The sequence below is a fragment of the Cololabis saira genome, chromosome 23, assembly GCF_033807715.1.
Source record: "Cololabis saira isolate AMF1-May2022 chromosome 23, fColSai1.1, whole genome shotgun sequence".
Lineage (NCBI taxonomy): Eukaryota > Metazoa > Chordata > Actinopteri > Beloniformes > Belonidae > Cololabis > Cololabis saira.
This window is the reverse complement of record NC_084609.1, coordinates 29825695-29843922: the sequence shown is the minus strand read 5'-3', so window position 1 is coordinate 29843922 and position 18228 is coordinate 29825695. Positions and strand designations below refer to the sequence as shown.

Here is an 18228-nt window from a genome sequence, read left to right as displayed (position 1 = left end):
ATGTCCATGGACCACTGGTTCTTGGTAACTGTACCAAATATTAATGTCCATGGACCACTGGTTCTTGGTAACTGTACCAAATATTAATGTCCATGGACCACTGGTTCTTGGGGTAACTGTACCAAATATTAATGTCCATGGACCACTGGTTCTTGGTAACTGTACCAAATATTAATGTCCATGGACCACTGGTTCTTGGTAACTGTACCAAATATTAATGTCCATGGACCACTGGTTCTTGGGGTAACTGTACCAAATATTAATGTCCATGGACCACTGGTTCTTGGTAACTGTACCAAATATTAATGTCCATGGACCACTGGTTCTTGGTAACTGTACCAAATATTAATGTCCATGGACCACTTGTTCTTGGGGTAACTGTACCAAATATTAATGTCCATGGACCACTGGTTCTTGGTAACTGTACCAAATATTAATGTCCATGGACCACTGGTTCTTGGTAACTGTACCAAATATTAATGTCCATGGACCACTGGTTCTTGGTAACTGTACCAAATATTAATGTCCATGGACCACTGGTTCTTGGTAACTGTACCAAATATTAATGTCCATGGACCACTGGTTCTTGGGGTAACTGTACCAAATATTAATGTCCATGGACCACTGGTTCTTGGTAACTGTACCAAATATTAATGTCCATGGACCACTGGTTCTTGGTAACTGTACCAAATATTAATGTCCATGGACCACTGGTTCTTGGGGTAACTGTACAAAATATTAATGTCCATGGACCCCTGGTTCTTGGTAACTGTACCAAATATTAATGTCCATGGACCACTGGTTCTTGGTAACTGTACCAAATATTAATGTCCATGGACCACTTGTTCTTGGGGTAGCTGTACCAAATATTAATGTCCATGGACCACTGGTTCTTGGTAACTGTACCAAATATTAATGTCCATGGACCACTTGTTCTTGGGGTAGCTGTACCAAATATTAATGTCCATGGACCACTGGTTCTTGGGGTAACTGTACAGGTCACTGTCAAGTACAACTGACTTTAATTTAAGCTGATAATTGGCTGTTATCCCGTCTTCTCCACTAGTCAATCCCACAACAGCTCTTTCCCATTCTAGATGTTTTTGAGTTGCTCAAACTAAAAGTTTACGCTGCCACTCAGTCTTTCTGACACTCAGTGAGCGTAACCCGCTGTGAAGTCGCATCTGTGACGTCATGCGCATTCTCTCTATTGGACAGAGACCATGAGACCTCTTCAGTACTGGACTAAAAACAGGGGAACAGGAGTAAGATGAAGTCTTCAACTCCTCAGGACTGAACTAGGAACACGAGACTTCCTCTCTATGATACTGACAACATGAGAACAGGAGTAAGAGGTGGTGTTCGTTCCCTCAGTACTGCACTGAGAACTGGACAGGAGTGGGAGGTCTTACCTGCCTGGCGTACAGGGAACTCCACCTGCTCTGACAGGATGATCTGCAGCAGGGTGGGGGCGAAGTTGATGATTTTGTAGGACTGAAACACAGAGATGGATGGATTCAACAGGTTGGTCAAATGACTGAAACCATTTCAATGAAACTAATTGTGTGATCTTAAGATAAAATGAGATTATCCTTTATTTCTCCCTCAATGGGGAAATTCACTTTTTGCAGCAGCAGTAACTTAACACACACATGCAGGGAAAGGGTAAAAAATATACAATTACAAAATATAAACAGTATATACATTGGAATGAATAATAAAAAAGTAGTGCAGTACGGGAAAAGAAAGAAAAACAGTGCAAAAAAAGCAGGTAGGATGTGTATGAGGTAGATAGATGTTGTACACATGTTGTTATTGCACGTTATTATTGTCCGTTTGCTACTGTGAGCAGGCCTTCTGAAATATTTGGACGCTTTGCCAATTAAAAAGCAGGACTCTTATCAAAAATTTGTTTTACAGCCATGGACGTGCAGAGTTGTGGGCAATGATATCATACTGTCTCCTGCTGATCCAGGACCCAGGACACTTTATTACATATGACTTCAGGGCTGAGAGGCGGTTCCTTGACATAAAATGTTCACTTTTATCTATTTGTGACAAAAAAGGAAATGTCTGTCAATGGTTCTGAAGCTCGAAGAAAAAACTGTATGAGAAACTGCGAGTGTTGGTATTAAATTAGAGGGAAAAAGGATGATTATTGAACATTTTTTAATAATCACCATCGACAAATGCCCGAGAACATTTAATCAGGGGTTCATTGATGACTGTGCCAACAAGATATATTCCTTGAAATTACGCTGAAACTGATATTAAAACATGAAAACACTACACATTCACCTCAAAAGGCCATTAATGAACTCTCCCAAGTAGCTTAGTATATTGTTTTCTTCTGAGGAGACTTGGATCTTGCATCTGCGTCTCAATCTCAGTCATATTTTATTCCCAATAGAAAAAACAAGTTGAAACTGAGACATTTGATCCTTCCATGAAAATGTTGGCTAATTTTGATATTGGTCTGACCTGGTCTGGACTCAGACTCAGGTCTGGATTCTAATGGGGACTCAGATTCAGATCTGGACTCAGATCTGGACTCAGACTCAGATCTGGACTCTGATCTGGACTCAGACTCAGATCTGGACTCAGATCTGGACTCAGATCTGGACTCAGATCTGGACTCAGATCTGGACTCAGACTCAGACCTGGACTCAGACCTGGACTCAGACCTGGACTCAGACTCAGATCTGGACTCAGATCTGGACTCAAGACTCAGGTCTGGACTCAGACTCTGATCTGGACTCAGACTCAGATCTAGACTCAGACTCAGATCTGGACTCAGACCTGGACTCAGACTCAGATCTGGACTTAGACTCAGGTCTAGACTCAGACTCAGATCTGGACTCAGATCTGGACTCAGACTCAGATCTGGACTCAGATCTAGACTCAGATTCAGATCTAGATTCAGATCTAGACTCAGACTCAGATCTGGACTCAGATCTGGACTCAGATCTGGACTCAAGACTCAGGTCTGGACTCAAGACTCAGATCTGGACTCAGACTCTGATCTGGACTCTGACTCAGATCTAGACTCAGATCTGGACTCAGATCTAGACTCAGACTCAGATCTGGACTCAGACCTGGACTCAGACTCAGATCTGGACTCAGATCTGGACTCAGATCTGGACTCAGATCTGGACTCAGATCTGGACTCAGATCTGGACTCAGATCTGGACTCAGATCTGGACTCAGACTCAGATCTGGACTCAGATCTGGACTCAGATCTGGACTCAGACTCAGATCTGGACTCAGATCTGGACTCAGATCTGGACTCAGACTCAGATCTGGACTCAGACTCAGATCTGGACTCAGACTCAGATCTGGACTCAGACTCAGATCTGGACTCAGATCTGGACTCGGACTCAGATCTGGACTCAGACTCAGATCTGGACTCAGACTCAGATCTGGACTCAGACTCAGATCTGGACTCAGATCTGGACTCTGGATCTGGACTCAGACTCAGATCTGGACTCAGATCTAGACTCAGACTCAGATCTGGACTCAGACTCAGATCTGGACTCAGATCTGGACTCTGGATCTGGACTCAGACTCAGATCTGGACTCAGATCTGGACTCAGATCTGGACTCAGATCTGATCTGGATCCGTTACAGGTAGATAACTGAAGGAACCAGCAGCGGGTTCACACGCGCACACACACGCACACGCACACGCACACACACACACACACACACACACACACACACACACACACACACACACACACACACACACACACACACACACACACACCCTCCCACCTGGTTGAGCTCGCTCTCCGCGGCCAGCCGCAGGTTGGGGTCGATGGTTCCCTTCAGAGCCTGGATGATCCGGTTCGGGTCCATGTTGGCTCGGTGGTTCGGGTCCAGCTCTCCCGGAGCGACTTTGTGCTTGTGTAGCAGCGGCCCGTGTACACAACACCTCCGGAACCGACCTCCAGCACTTCCGCACAGCCCTTTCAGAGTAAAAGACCCGTGTTCCAAAAACAGTTTAAAATCGTACTTGAACAGACGTCGAGGCTCTTATTTTGAAGGGAAAGCGGCTGCTGTTTCCGTTGAAGCCCGGCTGGATTTACGCACAAATGGACGTGAGCTTCTTCGTCTTCACTTCTGAACACGGATTCAATCCCAACAGATGCAGAACTGCCCTCTGCTGGATCCCATAGGGAGGTCACCATCCTTCCAGGAAGCAGACAAAAGTGCATGAATGAATGAAAAAAATAATTTTAATTGTGAATATATCCTGTGACTGGTTGCTATGGTGACACACTTATAATAAACCACCTTCCTCTGCTTCATATCTCCTGCTCTTATAAGTAAAAAACTTTGGTGCGTCCGAAATGCCATACTAAACAGTATATACTCACAAAGTATACTTAAGTTCGGCACACTTTTGAGTAAATATCAGTAGTATGCAATATGCATTAATTGGGACGTACTACTCAGAGCCACACAGCACTTCCTGCTGTTGGGAGGGAGTTGTTACCATGGTAACAACTCCTGTCACAGCAGCAGTAGCAGCACTGCTCCGCTCTTTCCTGTTTATCCTGGCCCAAACAAGATGACATTATATAATATTATTATATATGAATATTATAATATTAATATTATACAATAATATTATTATACTTAAAGGGGACCTATTCTGAAAAACAGGTTTTTTCTTGCTTTAACATATATAAAGTGGACTCCCCTCTGCCAACTCAGAGAAGGAGGAAAGCAACCAAATTCTGCAGTGTCTGTACAGCCGCCCGGATGATCCTTCCAGTGTGATGTGACTTCTACGAGCCGTTCAGATTCTGCTCCCGTCGTTACGTAACAACGGCAGCAGACGGTGATGTGTGAAACCACGCCCACAACTAACTCAGCCGGCCGCAGCTTCCACCATTTTTTCGTAGCGGTGTATCGTGTCATTCAGGCAGCCAATCAGCACAGAGCCTCATTATCATAGCCCCGCCCACTCAGAATCCTGCATAGATAATGAGGTTAGAGAATGGGAAGATAAAGACATGGCTCAGAGGCTGAATTTATAATTTATTTAGCAAAAACAATCAAAAGCTTGTTTTTAAGACATTCAAGGCCTGTTTAAAATAGGTATTAGATGCCATAATAGGTCCCCTTTAAGTTTGGGTGGGTTTAGGTTTTGCGGATATGTAATTCACTGTATCAATCGATTCAGCAAGAAGTCAGGGTTATCAATGCATCCATTTGCTTCTGATATCTGGGTTTTGTCAGGGTTTGACACTTCCCCCAGGTTTTGATTCTCAGTTCTGTCCCTCCTGTTTCCATCTGCCCTGATTGTCTGCACCTGTGTCTCGTTATCCCCTGTGTATATCTAGTTTTGTCTTTCCCCTGCTCCCTGTCGGTCCGTACTGTTTGCTCCCTCCATGTTCTCCTCTAGTTTTGGATCCCTGTTTCTGTTCTGCCTTTTTTGATCCTGCTAAGCAGTGCTTTTGGTTTTGTCCAATAAACCCTGCTTTTTGTGAACTCCTGCCTCCTGCTTTTGGGTCCTCAACATCCGCCCGGATAATCCATCCAGTGTGATGTGGCTTCTACGAGCCGTTCAGATTCTGCTCCCGTTGTGAGTCACGACGGGAGCACTTACCCTCATAAAAGGATCAGTGCCAACAGTACGGACCCGGCAACTGCACACGAGTCAGCGGTAAGTGACGTTAATTTTTTACGTTATTTATATTTGTCTACGGGTAACACTGGAGCTCTGGTGAGTAGCTCCAGTGTTACCTAATGGAGCCACTCACCGGAGCTCTGGTGTTACCCAACTATTAGTAATAAATTCTGGTTTCAGACCTTCCAAGCACCTGAAGCTGTTCAACGACACCTTCAGAAGAAATGCAGAGTCCTTCCTTGAGCCAGCAAAAGTGCATAAATGTTATTTATATACAACTTGGTGTATATAAACAGTGTATAATGTGTACAAATTAATTTTTTTTAACAAAGTTGTCATTTGTGAACATTCAGTGTTGTGATTTCTTTACAGTTAACATAATTAATTTGTCTTGTAACATATGAAATGATGAGGAATCGGAGTAAATAACTGTGGTGTACCTGTTTAGAATTCAATTAAATCTTCCTGTGTGAATTAGTGTAGTCTTCAGGGAACTAAAGGCTGATTTATGGTTCCGCGTTACACCAACGCAGAGCCTACGGCGTAGGATACGCGTCGATTTAATGCAGAACCGTAATTCAGGCTTTAATATCCCAGGGAGTCGTTTACACCGTGTCATAACTGCATGCGAGTGTCCGACTGTCGAGCTGCGTGACATCGGACGCTCTCTGTCCACACTGAAATCGTTAATCTGGCGGCCAGTTAGGACAGTCCAATAGAAAATAAGGCAATAGAATTGATTTTGTCGCTGACGCTCGCTTGCATGGGACACGCTTTAATAGCATCCCATGCTGCTCTTCAGCCCGGAGCGAGGCTTTGTTCCCTCTGCTACACGTCATTCAGGCAGCCAATCAGCACAGAGCATTATCATAGCTCCGCCCCCTCAGAATCCCTCATAGAGAAGGAAGTTAGAAGCGGTAAAACTAGAGACAGGGCCCACAGGCTGAATTTCTAATTTATGTAGTAAAAACAATCAAAAGTTTGTTTTTATGACATTCAAGGCCTGTTTAAAATATACATTAAATGCCATAATAGGTCACCTTTAATGGTCAATTACCTCATAACATGGTAGACAGTATTTTTAGGAACACTGAAAAAAGGTTTAAAATTATGACAAAAATGGAATATAATTGATCAAAGTTACTAGTTTTATTGAAAAATTAGGAAATATCAAATGTATTTTAATGTTGTGTCCTTTGAAAACTTCTTGCATTTACTGAAGTTAGTGGAGCAGCATGAGGGACATGTCAAAATGATTCCATCCATCCATGACTGAAACATTAATTTTACCACTGAATCATATTTTCACATGAGGCATGAACTTTATTCACATTTTACATGATACAAAATGCCCGTTGCCATGACATCAGCGAGCTTTGGGTAGAAATGTAACAACTGGCTTCATTAAAATGTACTGTATCATTCATCAATTGTCCCTATTTGCAATCCACGAGGCTATTCCAGAATACTAAGGATTTTCCAAAGTATTTATCCAAATTAATTTGTGGTGAGATTCTGGGAAATTAAGGTTCTTCTCAACATCAACGATCAGAACCCCAAATCAAAGGAATTCTACTGCATCTTCTGAAACTTCCCAATTTTGGCGGTACGCTCACACTGCCAGGACAAATCCAGATTCCCACATATCCCATCAGAATCGCATCTTTCCAACTAAGCGTAAGGTCAAAGGGAGGTTGGTAACCTACGGAAGAGTATTAGGGCCATGCATGAGAAAAGATATTTGAGAGGGGAAGATTTATTTTTTTTTATTGTGCACTTGCGCAGAAAAAAGTAGAAATGTTGAGAAAAAAGTTGAAATGTCGAGAATAATGTTGAAATACAATTTTGAGAAAAAAGTTGAAATGTCGAGATTAATGTTGAAATACAATTTCATGAATAAAGTTGAAATTTAGCTTTTTTTCTGAAAACATTTCAACTTTATTCATGAAATTTTGACTTTTTTCTCGAAATTTTACTTCAACATTATTCTCGACATTGACTTTTTTCTCAAAGTGCACAATGAAAAAAAATCTTCCTCCTCTAAAACATTATTTTTATTTTTCTCCTGCCTGGCCCTAATAGTCTTCTGTAGAAACCTGGCTTTGCTGCCATTGGAAAACTTTAGGTGGACCAGAACCACAGTGTTGGTAGTTAAATCGAAGTCGGGGGGAAAAAAGTAAATAAATACAATTTCACGTGGCTTCCAGCTATTCCAGCACTTTCAGGAAACGATCTGGATGTGCTTGAAATGGGATTTGGGTCGGCAATGAGTCTAAAACATGGAGCTCAGCAAGCAGGTAAACTCAGACGAGAGTCTGCTCCTGCTGCTGCTGGAGAGTCCGTATTCCGAGGGGTTCGTTAGCTTCGCCTGGCAACACCGTCACTGGCCTATTTAGTCTTCAGTCAGACAGCTTTGAAAGAAAGACAAAAGCAGAGCCTTCACTGCAAAAACTCAAAATCTTACCAGGAATATTTGTCTTATTTCTAGTTAAAATGTCTCATTTTAGTAAAAAAAAATCTCATTACACTTAAAATAAGACTCATCACTGGAAAAAACAACAATTTTCACCTGTTTCAAGTAGATTTTCACTTGAAATAAGTAGAAAAATCTGCCAGTGGAACAAGATTTTTTTGCTTGTAATGAGAAGATAAATCTTGTTCCACTGGCAGATTTTTCTACTTATTTCAAGTGAAAATTTACTTGAAACGGGTGAAAATTGTCAAATAACAAGTTATTCTTCTGGTAATGACTCTGGTTTTAAGTGTAATGAGATTTTTTGAGTAAAAATGAGACATTTTAACTAGAAATAAGACAAATATTCCTGGTAAGATTTTGAGTTTTTGCAGTGTTGATGTTTACTTCCTCACACGTGTGAAAGCTACACAAGTTACTAAAAATATGCAGGGCGCTAAATGCAATGGAACCCTTTGAAATAATAAATATTCATAATAATCCGTCACATTTACAGTAAAGAAGTAAGTTCATTCAGGTCTGTTGCGCCGCCGGAGGCCGGTTGCAGGCTGCTCTGCACAAACTTCCTCTATGTTTGTGGGACATGAGTCTTTCAACGAATCCATGAGCTCAGGGAGCTCCAACCCTTCTTCCTCTTCGTCGTCCTCCTCCTCCTCCTCTGTTCCACCTGTTGCCTCCCCATCACAGTCTTCTGGTGGAAGCTCCTTCATCTCTTCGCCTTCTGTTTCAGCATCATCTTTAGCATCCGAATGTTTCTCGTAAACCTTTCCGGTAGATGGCGCCGTCTCTGCAGAGGACTGCTTTGGTGCCGTTGCAGAGGTCTCACTGGCCCCCAGGGACTCAATGAGCTCATCCAGGTTATGCTTACAAGAAGTGTCTGAAAAACAGGACATGACACGTTCTGTTAGTTATTAATAAATCTAGTATGCAACACGCACATGCAGGAAATGTTCTATATTTCTTATTTTCTTCGTCATCAAACATTAGATTTTGTCACAGAACTCCAGCCCTCCACGGGGACATGTGCAAAAATACTAAAGATCAATTCCAGCTCTGCATTCAACGCAATTGGCCTCAAAACATCCTCAAACGATCAAGGCAAGTTTATTTGTACAGCACAATTCAACACAAGGTAATTCAAAGTGCTTTACATCAACATTAAAAGCGGCAAGAGACAATTAAACAGTAAATAACAAATAAAATGAAATAAAATGATAAGAAAAGAGGTGAAATAATAAAAATAACAAGTTGTTAAAAAGTAAGGGCAGTAAAGTACAGCAGGTAAGTATTTAATTTAAGAGTATGCTGAGGACAGAATGAATGCTGCACTTCTGTTTTCAACATGGAAGGTTTAACAATCCAAAACTCCACTATATCAGTACAATCAGTTAAGACACAATCTAGAGTCATATCCATACGCCACTAGACAGGCAACAAAGGGCCGGTTTTCACTTCCTAAGCCAAACACAAATTTTCTGAAGCATACAGTAGAATATAGATCAATGAAATGATGGAATTCTTTACCACTATATGACTAAATTAACACAGAAATCAATATTCAAAAAGCTAATGAAGAAACATCTTTGAATATCATATGTATGGGATACCATACACACTTATACAGATAAGTATACATACTGGACAGGGTAAGGTGTATTTTTGATCTGATTTTCATGGCCTAGTTGATGTTTTACTGTATATTGTTGTTTCATGTACAGTATGTTTTTTTTGCATTAAGATAATGATTTACATGTACGGTAAAGTTTAATGTAGGTTTGTCGTGTTATTTCGTTTTCTTTCTTTATGTCTTGTTTATAACTGTATGTTTTAAATGTATTGTTTTTTTTATGTGGACCCCAGTAAGACTAGCTGTGTGTAAAGGCATAGCAAATGGGGATCCTTACAGATAAACAAATAAACTAAACAAAGCTTCAGTAAACAGTAATGTTTTTAGGCCTGATTTAAAGGAGACAGTTGGAGAAGACCTCAGGTCTACAGGAAGTTTGTTCCACCCTCTGTGAGGCGCTACGGAGCCATTAAAACCTCCACTCATTTACTTCTACAATTGAAATCATAGTGCAACGGTGTGGCAATATTTTAGACAAAGCTCACCGAGGCTCTGCCACTACGGAAGAGTATTAGGACCAGGCAGGAGAAAAATAAAAATAATATGGAGGAGGAAGATTTTTTCTTCATTATGCACTTCGAGAAAAAAGTCGAAATTAATGTTGAAGTACAATTTTGAGAAAAAAGTCGAAATGTTGAGAAAAAAGTCAAAATTGAATTGGTAACAACAATGTTCAGAATACAAGAATTGGCTTTATGATATTGATTTGAAACACATATCACACATATGCAGTTGCATAACTTCAGAAACGTACCCTTAACGTTCCACTCCAAGGATGTAAGTTAGTTAGTTAGTTACAGCTGCTGCTGCAGAGCTGTCAGTCGCTCTGCAAACTGGATTTGATGGAGGAAACATTTCCACTTTATTTCACCAAATTGTATTTCAACTTTATTCACAAAATTTCCACTTTATTCTTGAAATTATATTTCAACATTAATCTCGACATTTACTTTTTTCTCGAAGTGCACAATAAAAAAAAAATCTTCCCCTCTCAAATATTTTTCTCGTGCATGGCCCTAATACTCTTCCATACTGCCACTCTGCTGAAGCTTTTTTGTGTTGCTAATAATAGTTTCTTCTTTTTAGATGTAGTATTTTTTGAATACTTGTATTATACGTATTATACGAATGTACAGTGTTGTAGGTGCTGCATGGGCAAATCGCACTGTACTCTGGTTTTTTTTTACATGATGTCCAGCTCACACGTGCAACTCCTCCGCCTGGTTTTTCTGCACCAACTCGAGCCTCTGGTGACCAAAACCACAGTCTTTGATGAAAATCAACCACAGCTCCAGGCCTGTGTTCTGGCGGATTTTCTTTTTGCAAATCCAAAATTCAACCACTGTAACACATGTAATCTTAGCAAACCAGATTTTGCATATGAGGTTTTAAGAGACGTGACTGCATGGCTGCTTGAGCAGAATGTAAAACAGCGGTACCACACACATACAGTCTGCAAACCGACTCCAACCTGAAGCCCGGCTGCAATGTTTATACCTGCCCACAGTACAAATGCCAGGACAGCTAATCAAAGTCTGGAATGGCTAAATTATGGCGCTTTTACACTAGTACCTACTCAGCCCGACTCGACTCACCTCGGTTTGGTTCTTTTCCACTAGGGGTCTAACGTGCAGAGTAGATACTTTTCTGTAACTATTCTGCCGAGGTTCTAAGCGGCTGAGTCGGCTGTATCTGACATCATCACACTACAGACCACCGATTGGTCGGGGGGTTGGAGTCAGACGTCTGAGTCAGGATGTGGAAATCAGAGAAAGAGATTCTGACGGATTCTTGTTCATTTTATTCAACCAGCAATGGCAGCAAAAGTCTGTTTGGTGATCCAACTCTGAGGTGCAGATGTTCATAAACCTGGTGCTGAGGAGAGAATTAAAAAGGGATCTAGACGGCGATAAGGAACGACAAGTCCACAATCCAAATTTGAAGCAATCTGGGAAGATTGGAAAAGTTATATTTCCCTGAGATGCCCTGCTTTTGTTTGCGATGTATTTAATTTACCCATTTTTCTTTACATAAAGTCTTTTTTTTTCTCTCGATCTTAATGAAAACACCCCTTGTTTATGTTTTTTTTCTCTATGTTTTTGTTCTTTTTTCTGTTTGCAAGAAAAAGAAAAAAAAGAAAAAAGGATCGCAGTAGAGATATAATGTTGGTATGCTTATGTTATGCTGCTGTAATGCTCATGTGATTCCGAATAATGAAAAAAAAAAAAAAGGAACGACCAGATCTACCAGGAGCTCTGTCACTTCATAGCTGCTCACGGCTCCAGCTGACTTTTCAGCAGCGCTGAGACAAACTAAAAAAAATTAAAAAGCGTTGCCGCTTGAAGCTTCTCTAACTCTCATTTTTTAACTTGATATCAAACACGAGCCACAGACCCAGCAGCACATCTATCATCTCCTCCAGGTTCTACATCTCTGGTGGTGTTGTCTTCTTCATTTAGATCACACAATCAAATACGTCACAGCAGCTTCAATCCAACCTCCTACTTCCGCTCCAGGTGCTGAATTGTTATGGAAAAGAAACCAGGCCGAGTTGAGTTGAGTAGAGCCGAGTAGGTGCTGGTGGAAAAGTGCTGTTAGTTCAGTCTGGTTGACGAGGTCATAAACTGTCCACCTACCAGTGACATTGAGGGGCGGACAATCCATTCCTCTCTTCTTCATCAGGTAGCGGATGGTCTGGAGTTGAGACATTATCTCGTTCTTCTGGTCCTGGGCGACTGACTTCACACTGCAGAGCAGCAAGATAGAAAGAGCAAAAACAAGACTGAATAAATGCATCAACCAAAACGCCACAGTGTTCCTTTACCGTCTTTGGGAAACATGTTGCAGCAACGGCAAATGTACTTCTTCCACATTACGAAGAAAATAACCTTATTATGACTCTATACTAGGGCTGGATATCAATTCAAATGTCAAGAGTCGATTCGATTCCAATTCATATGATTTGGAATCGATTATCAGGATTTGATTCGATCTGATTCGAGATTTATTTGGGTTAGTGTAATTAAAAATGTTTTTTGAGCTGCTACCTGAATTATATGACTGTAGTTCTGCAACATATTAATACTAGTATTATATTGAGATTCAACAGCAAGTATTGGCAGATAATGATGCTGTAAGGACCAATCAGCTCCCAGAATGCTGATAGAACTGCTTTTTTCCCACATTCCGTTTTCATTTTTCCATTTTCTGTGTTTTTCGGTTTTTAAATTTTTGAGAATTAGATTTTTAGCATTTTATGCAAATGTAACCCTAAGACAGTATATAAAACAATGATAACTAAAAAATGTAATGTTTTTATACTTTTAAACATATTTAAAAGGCAAAAACATGGCAGTAGTTATTCTCGTGTCCGACAAAACATTCCTTTTTTGGGCAAAAATAAAAGAAAATTCCAAAAGTTATTTGTATGAAATAAATAACTAAGAAATAAATAACTTAAATATTCCTTTCAATATCCATTTAAAGTGCAAAAATGGAGAAAAAAAATTGCAAAAGCTCAACAACGCATGTGTGAATTAAATGACATGACAACTGGGATTAAAGTTTTAGAATCAGAAAATCTTTTTTTTTTTTTTTAACACAGGCCTACTCCATACTTCATATCTGTTTAGGGAGAGAGGGTGCGGGCCAGGGATCACATTTCAGTGTCCAAGCTGTGCAAACAAGGTGTGGCGACCTGGAGACCACAGCACGTGCAGACCGACCAGTCCCAGCTCACCAGTTAGTGATGGGGTCCAGCTGGGTGAGGATGGAGTTCAGCATCCTCTCCGTCTGCGCCAGCCTTTGTTCCAACTCATTTAACTGGTTCTCTTCACAAAAACAAACACAATAGAAATCCAATATCGGCGTTACTAATCATAACCGAGTGTGTAATAATGGATAAAAGACGTGCAAACAGACGTTCATGCGATACAGACCTGCCTCCACTGATTTCTTGGCTCCTTTTGCCATTTTGTCCTTTTGCGCCTTTTCATCTGAATTCTTTATCTGTGATGTGGAAAAAGCAGCACATTTTGAACTGAGTGTCTGCCGTTCAAAAGCGGACACTTTATCCATGCGAGCAGATATTTATATCTACTGGCCTTCAGAAACTTGTAGGCTGCAAACACTCCCACTCCGATGGCGTAGAGAGGCATCAGCGTGAACACGTAGCCCTTGTTGCTGTTGGATTTGAACTTGTCGTTCTTCAGCTCCTGTTCCATCCGTATCTTCATCTGCTGGATGCTCTCGGGGGTCTGGTGAGAGCCGGGGGGGCTCACGTTGATAGACTGGCCTCTCACGCTGCCTGGGCCGGGACCTGCAGCATCAGGAAAGACAACTCCTGAATTCACACCACTAATAGAGGGAATGTGCATGACGTCACAGATGCAACTTCACAGCGGGTTTCGCCCACTGAGTGGCAGAAAGACAGAGTGTCAGAAAGACTGAGTGTCAGAAAGACAGAGTGTCAGAAAGACAGAGTGACAGAAAGACTGAGTGTCAGAAAGACTGAGTGTCAGAAAGACTGAGTGTCAGAAAGACTGAGTGTCAGAAAGACTGAGTGTCAGAAAGACTGAGTGACAGAAAGACTGAGTGTCAGAAAGACTGAGTGACAGAAAGACTGAGTGTCAGAAAGACTGAGTGTCAGAAAGACTGAGTGACAGAAAGACTGAGTGTCAGAAAGACTGAGTGACAGAAAGACTGAGTGACAGAAAGACTGAGTGACAGAAAGACTGAGTGTCAGAAAGACTGAGTGTCAGAAAGACTGAGTGTCAGAAAGACTGAGTGACAGAAAGACTGAGTGTCAGAAAGACTGAGTGACAGAAAGACTGAGTGACAGAAAGACTGAGTGTCAGAAAGACTGAGTGTCAGAAAGACTGAGTGACAGAAAGACTGAGTGTCAGAAAGACTGAGTGACAGAAAGACTGAGTGTCAGAAAGACTGAGTGACAGAAAGACTGAGTGTCAGAAAGACTGAGTGTCAGAAAGACTGAGTGTCAGCGTAAACTTTCCGTTTGAGCAACTGGAAAACATCTAAAATGGGAAAGAGCTGTTGTGCGATCGACTGTACTCATAGATTTAGCAAGAAATCGGAGTTATCGTTTAACAGACTGACGAAAAATAAGCTGAAGAGAGACAAATGGATCGCTGCAATTTGCAGAAACAACTGGATTCCAGGCACCGAAATGTGGATTTGTGGTTCCCATTTTGTATCAGGTAATGTTGGATTTTTGGGTAGCTAACGTTAAACGGTCAAATCATAAAGTTCGGTGTCCTCATCACTTTAATTTCTACAACAAATCCTGCCTTGAAATCGGACCAAGCGTCAAGACTTTTGTAAGCCTTCAAGCTTTGCTTCGTGTATTTCCCCGGCGTAGAAATTAATACATATAAATATCAGGAAACTGGATTCGTGGTCAAATATTAATGTCCATGGACCACTGGTTCTTGGTAACTGTACCAAATATTAATGTCCATGGACCACTGGTTCTTGGTAACTGTACCAAATATTAATGTCCATGGACCACTGGTTCTTGGTAACTGTACCAAATATTAATGTCCATGGACCACTGGTTCTTGGTAACTGTACCAAATATTAATGTCCATGGACCACTGGTTCATGGTAACTGTACCAAATATTAATGTCCATGGACCACTGGTTCATGGTAACTGTACCAAATATTAATGTTCATGGACCACTGGTTCTTGGTAACTGTACCAAATATTAATGTCCATGGACCACTGGTTCTTCACTTAGTTGCAGCTGTTTTTGCTGATGTTTTGCCACTCAGTGTGAGTAAGGGAGCTGGTCCAGTGGGGAAGTGACGTCAATGCATACCCTCCCTATCATTTAGAGGATCACATTTAAGAGCATTACCTGGTTATTTTGGGGGATTATTTAATGTTTCCCAAAACCTTGGACCACTTTCCAAATACAGGTCGGTCAACTTGTTACATTAAAACTTGGTGAGTGATAAATCATCACACTACCATGACAGAGTTTACAAGAATGAAACATAACAATAAGTAGATATTTTACAGTCATATTGAGGATTCTGGCTGCTCCAGGCCCGTGTGGGCATGACTCTCTCATGGTCATAGCCATTAACCAAGAAATACAATCCATATTATTGTTGTAATCTCTGCATATCTGGATTTTATGAAACCGCCAAGATAAACTAAACCCCTGAGGAGCCCAATGAAATCCACTTGACTTAATGGGTTTGTGTCATTAAGTTTTGCTTCATGACATAGTGCATTATTACCATAAATGCCTGGCATAAAGAGATGCATGTGTGCAGCAGTAACACGTAAATGGGGTGTGGGGCCCAAACCACAATGGACCAGTGTGGCTCAAAGTCAGCCAAGAAAGCATTTCCCACGTCCGTACACAAACATCCGGCTCGTAGGCCTGTGTTGAAAAAAAAACGATTTTCTGATTCTAAATCGATTCTCATATTAATTCCTAAAAATCGATTCGTATGTCTAAAGATCAATTTTTTATTTTTTTTTATCATTACATTACAACTTTAGGTATTTTTGTGTTTATGTCCAAAAAAAGATGTTTTGTTGGACACAATGTTTTTGCCTTTAAATATTTTTCAAAGGTATGAAAAAATTCAATCATTCTGGATTCATTACAAATAAACTGAAATATTGCAAGCCTTTTATTATTTTAATATTGCTGATCATGGCTTACAGCTTAAGAAAACTCAAATATCCTATCTCAAAAAATTAGAATATTCTAGGAATCTTAATCTTAAACTGTAAGCCATAATCAGCAATATTAAAATAATACAAGGCTTGCAATATTTTAGTTGATTTGTAATGAATCCAGAATGTATGACATTTTTGCATTACAGAAAATAAAGGACTTTATCACAATATTCTAATTTTCTGAGGCAGTCCTGTATGTATGTGTATATATATATATATATATATATATATACATACACACACATACATACACATACATACACATACATACACATACATACATACCCATATAATTAGCTGCCCATTTCTGTAATCGATTCTGAATCCTAAGAATTGGAATTTAATCGATTTTTGACATTTGAATCGATCCCCATGGTTTGAACCGTGAGGCGTTCAGGTGCACCTGGTAAACCTGGTAGACCGGGACACAGACAGACCTGTCATCTGCTGCTGTTGTTATTGTTGCTGTGTGACGTTCACGGTTGCAGAGCAGCGGAAGACGGTTCATGTAGTTTATGAGCTCCAGGCACAAACACCGAACTACGGCTCGGGACCAGCACCGACAGGACGGGAACGGCTTACCTCGTCTGCTGTAGCGGGGGTCGACCTTCGCGTCCCGGGCCGGACCCCCCCCGCCCACGCCCAGCAGCCGGGGCACCACGATGAACGAGAACAGCACGGCGGTGAACGCCAGGGCGACCTGCTGGGAGGCGGACATGACCATGTTCCCGAGCAGACGAGGGCTGGCTGATCAGGAGCAGATGTTACCTGGACCTGTCAGTGCAGGGAGCTGGGTAAACTATAGTGTGATGATCAGACCAGACCAGACTCACTCTGCTGGTGGAGGAGGCACTGACCGCTTCCGGGGGGACTTTCACAGTAAAAGCCCCGGAGAGTAAACTCAGGAACTCACATCACACTCTCAAATTCAAATTGGCTTTATTGGCATGAATCAGTACTGGAGTTGAGGGGGGATAAAAACGGTAAAAATCACCCCCCCTGTAACTGCCATCCCCCATTTCCATCCCTTATGTCATTTCATCAATGAATGTATGTGGTATTACTGCTATTTTACCATTTAGAGTCATCAACAGAAAAATAACACCAAAAAAATAACTTATTTGACAATTTTCACCTGTTTCAAGTAAATTTTCACTTGAAATAAGTAGTAAAGGTCTGGAGGCTGATGCACACCTAGAAAAGACTTGGTAAAACAGGTGCGTTGGAGTAGGTAGGAGTAGGTAGCTCATTAAAGTTTTTTGCATTTGACTTAACAGTGTGCGGGAGACCCCTTTTTTTCCTTGATTCACTTGAAATAAGTAGAAAAATCTGCCAGTGGGACAAGATTTATCTTCTTATTACAAGCAAAAACATCTTCTTCCACTGGCAGATTTTTCTACTTATTTTAAGTGAAAATCTACTTGAAACAGATGGAAATTGTTTTTTTTTCCCCAATGATGAGTTTTGTTTTAAGTGTAATGAGATTTTTTTTTTACTAAAATGAGACATTTTAACTAGAAATATTCTGTTTAAGATTTAGAGTTTTTGCAGTGATCCATTTTACTTATCCTGTGAAGGACAGAGTCATATTGATAAGTTCAGAAAAGTGTTTTTTATTGTTGTGTTTTGATGTATTTGATGTAAGCCCAGTGGATATTTAAAGCTTACAGAAGGCTGCATTTAACTGCTGCTATGTCATTCCTGCAGTATTTCTGCAGGTGTTGTGGTCACTGCTATTATTTGTAATATATTATATTATTTGTAATCAGCACAA

At 40.8% G+C, this 18228-nt stretch overlaps 2 protein-coding genes across 3 annotated transcripts in view; both read right to left on the bottom strand.

The window, feature by feature from the left end:
- The window catches only part of ipo8 (importin 8), a 46694-nt gene extending 42752 nt beyond the window's left edge, over nucleotides 1-3942 (bottom strand). For both annotated transcript variants that reach the window (XM_061714642.1, XM_061714643.1), the window contains exons 1-2: nucleotides 3775-3942; nucleotides 1413-1494 (exon numbers count right to left, since the gene is read on the bottom strand). In XM_061714642.1, coding sequence (XP_061570626.1) covers nucleotides 1413-1494; nucleotides 3775-3858 — 166 coding nt within the window. In that variant the 5' untranslated portion in view covers nucleotides 3859-3942. The remainder of the gene's footprint in view (nucleotides 1-1412; nucleotides 1495-3774) is intronic.
- A 4534-nt stretch (nucleotides 3943-8476) lies between these two features.
- On the bottom strand, nucleotides 8477-17309 carry ccdc107 (coiled-coil domain containing 107). Its single transcript, XM_061714659.1, has 6 exons — nucleotides 17037-17309; nucleotides 13842-14056; nucleotides 13677-13746; nucleotides 13478-13568; nucleotides 12375-12484; nucleotides 8477-8988 (listed from the first exon to the last, which is right to left on the bottom strand). Exons 1-6 carry the CDS (start codon nucleotides 17176-17178, stop codon nucleotides 8621-8623), a joined length of 996 nt encoding a protein of 331 aa, XP_061570643.1. The 5' UTR covers nucleotides 17179-17309; the 3' UTR covers nucleotides 8477-8620.
- Nucleotides 17310-18228: the final 919 nt, after the last annotated feature.